The sequence below is a fragment of the Mytilus californianus genome, unplaced genomic scaffold (genome assembly GCF_021869535.1).
Source record: "Mytilus californianus isolate M0D057914Y unplaced genomic scaffold, xbMytCali1.0.p SCAF_34, whole genome shotgun sequence".
In the NCBI taxonomy this organism is placed as follows: Eukaryota; Metazoa; Mollusca; class Bivalvia; order Mytilida; family Mytilidae; genus Mytilus; species Mytilus californianus.
Genome location: NW_026262684.1, coordinates 125,235 through 135,957, shown reverse-complemented (window position 1 = coordinate 135,957; position 10,723 = coordinate 125,235). Strand labels below are relative to the sequence as shown.

Genomic DNA, 10,723 nt, shown 5'->3' with positions numbered 1-10,723 from the left:
TATATTCGCTTTTTTACAAATCGAAAAACATGACCAGTAAAATAAACTATCCACAAACTGGTAGTCAACAGAACACTTACATAGCATATACCAACATTAATATATAAGCAAAAAGTCAACAGTCGATACCATTTTAGCAGCCAAAAAAGCTTCTCTTCATCTAATACAAGGCACATTTCACAATTTTCTTGAAAAGATTTCGCATGAGTAACGTTTTCAGTGTCTCATATCAAACATATCATATGGGAAAACAGAAACCATAATCGAGTTATCATTAGTGTTACTATAAACATGATGAAAAATGTATGTATTGTTAACCAGTTTAAAAATATATATATATATATTGTATACACACACATACCACATCTTCTTATATCCATTCATAACGTATAAATGTCTGTTTTTAAGGAATACACTTGATATCATATACCTTTTAAATGCAATTAAAAGACACCTCTTTCTTCAAATTAACAATGTAAAAAATTGTAATAATTAATTATTTTCTTCACTTATTCTGTAAATTTTTTCTCATATTTTACATGTTTCAACATATGAAAGAAAAAGAATGGGAATCTATTAATCAAAATAATTTATAACAGATTTGTCTTTTAATTAAACAGGTGATCTTGTTTATAAAAAAAACTATACAAGGATTTTGAAAGAAAAGGGTGAAGATGTTGTCCTCAATTGCACATGCAGTCTACACAATGAAAGTTCGTGGTCAGGTCCAAAAATATCTTCAATTACAAAAAAGTATAAAAATGAGGAAGAACCTTATGCGGCAGGCATAATGCTCAATCCTATACTTCATGACTTGAACGTTGAAATTATTGGAGATAACAATACCAATGATTGCAGTTTGGTTGTTACAAATTTCTCGGAAGTTGGTGTGGGGCATTACATATGCGAGTATTCGAAATCTGAAATAGTTTATATACATAATTTCACCGTCAATTTAAAGAGTAAGTGTCGGGATGTCTATAAAATTGAATATGTAAAACAACCCATATGGTCTGATTCGTGAAAAACGTGTCTGATTGAACACAAGATGATAGTTTAATTACTACAAGGTATTTTCTAAAATATCAAATTAACAATTAGCAATTTGACATTTAGCTGACAAATGAAATAAAAGAAATTTTACTTTTTTCAAGATTTTATAAACACAATTACTCTGTATAAAATTGTCTAATTAAGAATATATGAAATTTGGAAAAGTCATATATAAAACAAGTCTGAGTGATAATTGACTCACACGAATCTGCATTTACCTAAGCTGTATTTGGCAAAACTTTAAGAATTTTTGGTCCTCAACGCTCTTCAACTTCGTAGTTTATTTGGCCTTTAACATTTTTTTATTCGAGCGTCACTGATGAGTCTTTTGTAGACGAAACGTGCGTCTGGCGCAAATATAAAATTTTAATCCTGGTCTCTAAAACATATCTATTTAACTATGATTTGTTCGAATGGTATACACACCTGAATCTAGTATTTTGTCCAAAATAATTTGTTTGTTTTATTTCATATATTATTGATAGCATTTTATGTTTATCATATGTCTATTCAAATATGTTTAAATGTTCACTTGTAGCTCCACCAAACAACTTGACTTTTTTTAAGACTTTTGAAACAGGACAACAAAAACATATTCGCGGAATCGAAGGACATAATCTAGATATAGTATGTACTGTTAACAACGGTAAACCACCAGAAACTCTCTTTTTAACAGAGAACGGTTCAACCGTTCAGAAAGGTAAAAGTGATAAAATAGTTTATTCGTTTGTTCCAAGCAGAAAGGACAATATGAAATCATTGGAATGTACTGCTGTAAGTGCCATGTTAGAAAAACCATTGACCGATAAAGTTATTTTGGATATTCAATGTAAGTATTAAACAATTTCTAGTTTATTTTTATAAATGTGTTATGCCAGTTGACCAGGATTCAATCGCAATAAATGATGCAATTGATTATTTTGATTGTCTTACTGATGTTATAACATGAATTTTGTCACATTGGGAATGTATAGAAAAACCCGAACGTTAAATTCGTTTATTATGCTTTCAATTTGTTTTATCTGATTTTTGTAGAAAAAAGCCAAACAAATTGGAGAAGATTATTTTGTATTCTATTGTCAGTTCCGACTTCATAAACCAGTCATTAGTAAAACGCAGCTCTAGCCCAAATGGAAACTATATCCCTAAAGGAAACTAAAAATGCACTAACTGTCCTCTACAACAAAACAAACTTCGATCTCAACAGCAGTAATCTCATAACAATTTTTTAATATGTAAAACCGATGTACTACATGGAAAAATCGTATTTCTTATCAAATATCTGAAATAGAGGAATAAAGAGAAACCATACAAATTAAGTATGTACAATACATGGTTTTTATAACTGATTGTATTGCATTTAATAATATTTAGAAAGTTTGCCTATTAAATTGAACTGTAAATAAAACAGTGGATTCAGCTAACGGAACAAGTAAAAATTGATTATCATCGCTCGAATTGTCAGATGAATTCTGAAGAAAACACTAAATATGAGTAACCCCATGAACTTCACGTGCAACCCCTAAAAAGGAAAACAAAAAATATTCAACGCGTTTATCTAACGCCATATATACATGATGGTTAATTTTTTGATGAACATCTGGTTTTGGCATAAAGACATGATAGATGCTATTCAATATATTTATTAATGCAAAGATAAAAGTGAACAAAGAATTAACTGCCTCTTGTTAAGGTGAACGTGTCGTATTCAATTGGTCTCAGTTAATATCAGGATTTACAAAAATTCATATATTTACCTCATTTGAATAGAGTATACATATATATATACGTAATTGTAACATTTTCCCGGTAATTGATACATTTTCCTTGCGATCTGAACTCGATTTTATTGTCAGTATAACTCTACGGGTTTTGATCCAAAAAAAATACAGGACAAGGATCTATCTAGTTACAATTTAATTTTAAAAATAGCACTGTTTTTATAGCAAATACGCAAGATCGTTTTGGTGAACAAAATATTAGCCATTGTTTATAAAACGACTTAAATTGACTCTTCAAAAGATGAATAGGCACAATCGAGAATTGAATATAAGAAAAACCAAATAAAACAATTTCAAAGTTTCAAGTATATGGTTTTTGCAATAAAACACAATCATGTAATATGTGTGAAGAAGTTTTGTGTTTTGTAGACAAACCATCACTAACTGTCGATCGTCCTGCACGTGAAAAATTTATTGAAAATACTTCGACACAAGTATGTTGTCAAGGAAACAGCAATCCACCAATGGATCAGATCATATGGAAAGGGAATGTGAACTATTCAGTTGGCAATAATACCTCATCATGTTTGACATACAGCCCGATCCATCGTACTAACACACAAATATATACATGTATTGCTTCAAACGGAATAGGAATATCCGAATCGCATATATATCTCAAGATTCTGTGTAAGTTTTAATTTTACCAATTTTGATCAATTTGAACATATCTACATCAACTTTTCGATTAGTATACTATATTCGATTCGACTATTATATTATCTCATTCGAAATCAAAATGATTTATCGGACCGTCTGTACATCTGGTGTAAAACTATTGCCAAGTACTAAAATTTTAGAAATGTTTTAACACAAATGCGAGGGATAATGACAAAAAATGTAATGTAATTACAGGAAGAGGTGTGATAAAAAACAATGCTTTCAAAATTTAGAACAGACGTTTTTAAATTTATCCCATTTTCGCAATAATAAACACATTTCTGAATTTACAGTTTTCGTTCATGACATAGCAGTGTTTTAAAATTTTAAAGTAACACTTATTATAATAACTTACAATTGTTTTCGTGATTTGAATAAACTAAATGTAATAATATTTGATAGATCCTCCAGTGGTCAGTGTGTCGTACACAATTACTGGACAAACTATCAATCTACACTGTCATCCAAGGGGTGAACCTAACAATTACACCTTCGCAAAATGGTATTATCGATCGGAATTCGATGAAACAATGTGTAAAATTGAAGGAACTCAAACCGGCAAACTCACGATAATAGCACAAAGCAATAAGACACTTCTTGAACAGGTTGGAATTTACGTATGTAAAGTATCCAATGGTATTATAGCTAGAAATGGAACTCTGTATCAGGAAGGAGCAGTAAATGTTCAATTCGAAGGTATAACATTATAAAGTAAAGTAAAATCATGTAAAATATCATATTGCTCTTGCATTTGGTTAATATATATTCTATTAATTGCCGGGGAAGCTTAAATTTCTATAGATTGGTGTCATGAATTGAGTGCTGAATATATCTGTTTTCCACCATCAAATGGAAGGCTAAAATTTTATTTTGCACTGCATTATTCTTACTTTTTTAATATAAGTATACACACTATTAATTTTAAAGAGGTAATGATGATTACGATAACTGTTTGGTGAATATACATGGAGTTCACAATGTAGAATGTAGACAAGTTTAAAAAAATGAGTATTTATATGTTTGATTATATAAAATGAACGAGAAAAATGTTTAAGAATTAAAAAAAAAATGTTCTTATTTTATTAGCACCACCAATCTTCATTTCAACAAACAAAAGAGTACAGTTTGGGCAATATAAATGTGATCTTAATATCACTGTTGTTTTGTACAGTAAACTTGATATTATACTACTGAAGATATCAAATGATAATAGGGTTCTACATCCAAGGATTACAAAGGGAAGGCCTCATACTCATGATATATTCCATGGTTTCAAACTAAAAGTTCATGAAATAACAATTGTGTTTCATCTTGGCTTAGCGACAGAGGAGGAATTTGTTAATTATACAATAGATGCTTGTAACATTAAAGGGTGTAATTCATATACTGTTTACCTCAGATCTGGAAGTACGTATGTTTTCTTTATCTTTTGAATATTCACGTGTTTATCTTACTGCTGGTTATATGTTGCTGCGATATAGTACACACACTAATCTACAATCATTAAGATGGCAATTATTATCCTTAAAACTGTGTTATAATTGCACTAAAAAGGTTTTCAAACTGTTAAAGGCAAAATGGAAATAAAAATACCAAAACGTCACAGTCTTTTGATTAATCATTTTTAAATATACGTTATATTATGTTTGGTTTGAACAGCTCTTCAACAATTGTAGTATGTTATTATCTTTAAATTTATCACCGTGTTACACCAATTGTCAAAAGGCACATCTGGTGCAGCACAATTAGTAACATTTGTGTCATTAACAATTATCAAAACTGCCGTTGGATTTCCTATCAACCGAAACTAGATATTAACCAATGTCATGGTTGTTACAAACTTACAGTACAGTTTATTTAAGGCTCTGTTACATTTAACTTTATACATATTCTTTTAGTAATATAATTCAGTTTATCCTGAAATTGGATTTCTTAACATATTTTAACTGTCCAACAAATATCGCTAGACTGTATTTGTATATTATACAGATATCGCCTGAAAGATCCTACAACTGTCGGACTATTTTTGTGTATTTCTGTTGACCAGTGTTGTGTGAACTTTAGTGACCTCAAAATGTGTATTGCAATCGCATTCAAATGACGTTTTGCTCAGTCCGTGAATTTTCCAGTCTCTGATCCACGACCCACTTTCTGCTTATAGACAAACATGAACAGCAGGATTTTCTCTATTTTACTACGATGCCAAATTTGAATGTGTAAAGTGTAACACACAAAATCAACCAGACAACAATATCAGTAATCAATATGTCAGTAAACATTGTGAATGCACGGACGGTTCGAAATTTTGAAGCGTAGGACGAATCAAACATTTTTGTCTTAAATCGGACAATGTTTTGTTATTTATGTTTACTGTTGAAATAAATCGATATGTTATAATAAATAATTCTTAATTTTGAGTATTATTGTTGACCATGCGAGATTCCTTGTGGCGTACCGGTTTTCAGCTAATTGTGTAATGTTTTTTCATTATTTCTACGCGGGCCTCAACAGGATTTTGAATCGAAAATAAATGCAATAAGTGTGAGTTTTACAGTCTTTCAAAGCAAAAACAATCCACATATCTGTTTAGTGTCTTTGTATATCACCTGTATTTGTACTCGGCTCTTAACAGGAGTAATAGCTAATTAAAGATCGCATAACACCGATTTCTTAGCCTTGTACCAAGTCAAGCATATGACAGTTGTTATCCATTCGTTTGATGTGTTTGAGCTTTGATTTTGCCATTTGATAAGGGACTATCCTTTTTGAATTTTCTTCGGAGTTCAGTATTTTTGTGATTTTACTTTTTATTATACAAATACAGCTGATATTCAAAGAACTAAACAGTCATTGTCTATTTTTGTGGTCACGTTTACTTCTCGAAATACTTTTCAGTGATGAATTCTCGCATGATTGTTTGTTATTCAGCCTTTTTAATTTGTTTGATATTTATGACACATTGTAAATGTTGTAGATAAGTTTGGCTATAAATTACTTTATTTTTAACTTTCAGATCGACCAGAACCTCCCAACAATATAACAGTGGTTCAATACGAAAACCACATGATAGTGTCACAGATTCCAGGTTTTAATGGCGGATCAAATCAATTTTTCTTTATACAGCATCGTAATGCTGACGTAGAATGGTGGAAAACAACAGGTCCCGTAAAAGATAGCTTCGAAAATGAATTTAAATACACTATATATGAACTTGTATCAAATAAACAATATTTTGTGTGCATGTTTTCTAGAAATGTTATTGGAGAAAGTGAAAAAAAACAAGTGTTTCAGAAGCTAGAAATTTTAGTAAGTACATAATCTGGAAGATACTGGTTGGCTGCGAAATCGGCGTTTTTGATTCTGTACTGGCTTAAATGCACCTATTTGCCCAAAATATCAGATAATAAGTTTATTAAAGTGTGAGCATAAGTACTCAATATCGCAACAACCCCTAAAAAGTTGAAAAAAGACTCAATTTGAAATAGATTGTGAGATCATATAAAGGCACTAGTAGTATACCGCTATATAAAATAAAAAAGTAATAAATCGATTAAACTGAAACAAATCCGGGTCAAAAACCAAAAGCGAGTTAACACATCAACTATTAGAGAAAAACAATGGAACAACAGAAACACTGTACTGCTACAAAAACAAACGCCAACATGCAAAGAAACGGACTGTGTGATAGCAACTGCCATATTCCTGACTTGGTACAGGTCATTTTAAGAAAAATGTTGGGTTGAACCTGGTTTTAAGTTAGCCAAACCTCCCGCTTATATGACAATGTTAAAAAATATTGCTAAAATGACAGTAAGATCTAATACAGTACAAATAAACGCAAAAACACCCAGGACAGATAAATACATAAACATGATAAATAAGTAATATAAATGATACATGATGACACTTTTTACGGAATTTGTACTGACCATTACCAAACAGACGGAAACCATATGTGGATCAAGGTCTGAATAATCGTTAGGAACATACTATATCACCCTCAATAATTTGGTGGGGTCCATGTTGCCCAATCTTTATTCGTTTTTTGTGTACTGTTTTGTTGACCTTTTTGTCTATCGCCGTTTTTTTAAATGGCGTTGTCAATTTCTCTTCTAAATAGTGTAATCTTTCTAAATAGTGTAAAGCAAAACAAAAAATTTCAGGATCTGATAATCACAATAGATGTGAATGACTAAGTTTGAAACTGACACGATTCACATTTTATATTAAGTTTATAAACCAGCGAATACTATTGGCTACTATACATGTTATACTAATATTAAAGTTTTTATTAAACATGACAGCTATATATAAGAGTCAATTCATAAATGCGTCCTGTGGAGACACATATCGTTTCTCATTGATATAAAACATTCTCGATTTTTAATTTAACCCTTTCAGCATATTATTTATGTAAACTATTCTCCCTGTTTTCTTACTGTGGTTCTTATAATATTAATTTAAGAACTTTGAATCAGGAAAAACATGTTCACAAAAAAAAAACTTTGGTATAATATGAACATATTAGACTTCAAAATGTTTTTTTAAATCTAATTTTTCAAGACAATGTCAAAATAGTGTTTTCCTGTTTCTAAACTTTGAACTCATCTAGCATGTCTTACGATTGTGTTATCTCGTAGAGGTTTTGATAACTGTTTGCTAAAGCATGTTAATTCGACTGTTGCGAAATATGTTCCTACATTGCACCAATTTAAAAGAAAAACTTTCAATACACAACCTTCCAGTAACAGGACAACCATTGGAAAGGAGGGGGGAGATTTTGAGAAATATCAAAAAGAAATGACCTTATAAAAGACGGGATTTGAATGAATATTTCGTGGAAAAGAAACAAGCATGCTCAGCAAAAGATTAAAATAAATAGTTGAGCCGAACAACCACCCCATATCTTTTGCTCTCTTAGAATATGGATAGTCGTCTCCTAATAAATGGAAATATACATTAATATATTGTGATAAATTATGTAAAAACATGATCCTTTGCAGAAACTCAAGTTTAGTCATATCATTCAATAATCCCGTCTTACAGGTTAAGTTGAATTAATTTAGTAGTTTTGAAAGCAACAATAAACTTATTAAACAGTTCAGTATGCTGATAAATCAGACGTAAGTTAATTCAAAGCATAACTCTATTTTCAGAGTATGAACTAATTACGCCTTCTGCATACAATAATTGCACGGTGGTTATTGGAAACATTGTCGGAGGAATGCTTATATGCTGTATTGTCTCACATATATATTGCTGTTTGAGGCGAAAAAGAAGATCTAATTCGACGGTGGAAATCACTCAAGAAGGTCAATATGATGAGATAGGAACAATTAGTTATAACAATGTGATTGTTGATCCAATAACTAACTTTGAACTAGATAATAATGACCATATACCAAGAGACGACGTAAGCAATGATGTTATATCAAGTGGTGGTGGAGATAGTTCTAGTGCAAGCTCTTTCATAGGACTAACTGGTGAGGGTTATGAAAATGCCTATCAGGCGATAATTCCTTCAATTATCGAAATGCACCAATACAGTAGCATCATCCCAAATATTTATCAAAATACAATTATATCACCGGCAAGCGCGGCAACAACATCTGCAGAGTACATTAATACAGCAATTTACACAAAGCCCTAGCTTGTCATAGACAAGATGATACGATAATCTGAACTACAGAACATAATGGACTTATTTTTTATCTGTACTAAGCTTCATGTAGGAAATGTATGGTTAGTATATATGTGCTGAATGAACAATAAATTGTTTGAATAATCTAATAATTATAAAACAGTATAATCATGTACTTATACATTGTAAAATGTGTATGTGGAATAAGAAATTGGTTATCCTTTTACAATTAGAATAATAGGAACGACCAGTTCCCAAAGGTCAAATACACGAAAAGATATTATATCAAAATTGTTGCATTGGGGAAATACAATACAACTAATAACTTTTTGTCCAGAAAACAATTCTTTTTACCCTTAAATTCACATTTTAAGGTATAGTTGTAACATCCAGAAAAGAAAGTCACTTCCGGTTTTAGAAGATACAGCACTACCTTTGACATACTCTGAAAAATACAATTTATGTCTACCATGTTGGCCCTCTATATCCATCATTATACTACCTGTGGTTTTATCAAAACACAAGGTATTGCTAACAATTAAACAACAGTCAAGGGAACTGCTGATTGCATTTTTGTGTCAAACTTAAATAGCTTACAGGTAATATTGTGTCCAAGGGAATTAATGCTCGAAACACCGTAAACAGATTCTTATTTGCGAACAGTTTAATCATAGGGTTTCAGAAGTACTGCCCTATAAAGCTCTCAAGGTTCCTTTATTTAAAGCAGTTTTCCATTGATTTAGAGACATCAGCTGTATAAAACTTATTGGACCTACGTATGACTTTCATAGTTCATTTTTTGTCTAATCCAACATGTCCAAAAGCACTGAAGGCATCAAAGATTTCATTACTATTTTTAAAGACCTTACATTTGCTCGAAGAATTGAGAACACATACCGGTTTTCTTCGAGGCACCTATGTCACTTTTCCTTCAAGAATATATTTAAACATGCAAGGATGAAAAGCTTGAAATAAACGTTGTGTATGTTACATGTACACACATATTTCGATTGTACGACTTTTTAATCGTGTGGAGGGTCTGTGGGATGTAGTAATCATCTTACTCATCAAGCAATTTCTGAAGAAGACGACGACGAAAACGATGTCTGATCAAAATATGACAAATTATTTCTTACAAATATGCTACAGTAGAACTCATGGAGGGTGTATACTGCTTTAGAATAATAAGGACCCCGGTGTTCTAAAATGTTGTGCACTTTGCATGTTAACGAACCCTTGCAGAAACTCTTTCTGCGGGCTCCATAGTAGGCTGCTGATTCCAAAATTTCTACCCCTAAAATCTCAATGGTCATAACAAAAAATATATTCGCTAACCTATTAGTACTTCATTTAAACCATTTTATTCAGTTACCTGGTGAAATATTTGCCGCTGGCAACTGGTATATAATCAAACAGAAACAAAATTCACTTCGATTACTCTTTAAGAAACCGCGTAGAATTCAGAATTATATCTTTAAATGTACATGACTTTTGAAATGTTAAAAAAAAATATCGATTCAAAGCTATTTCCTGATTCATCTTTGCATTTTTCTTGTTGTCCACCTGAATTTCCTTAAAAATGGTCATT

The 10,723-nt window shown here is 31.2% G+C and overlaps 1 protein-coding gene across 1 annotated transcript; it reads left to right on the top strand.

Annotated features, from left to right (window-relative positions):
• The first annotated feature begins 1,604 nt into the window (after positions 1-1,604).
• Positions 1,605-9,251, top strand: LOC127736593 (uncharacterized). Its single transcript, XM_052247156.1, has 6 exons — positions 1,605-1,882; positions 3,204-3,464; positions 3,897-4,190; positions 4,581-4,901; positions 6,508-6,800; positions 8,651-9,251. Exons 1-6 carry the CDS (start codon positions 1,804-1,806, stop codon positions 8,660-8,662), a joined length of 1,260 nt encoding a protein of 419 aa, XP_052103116.1. The 5' UTR covers positions 1,605-1,803; the 3' UTR covers positions 8,663-9,251.
• Positions 9,252-10,723: the final 1,472 nt, after the last annotated feature.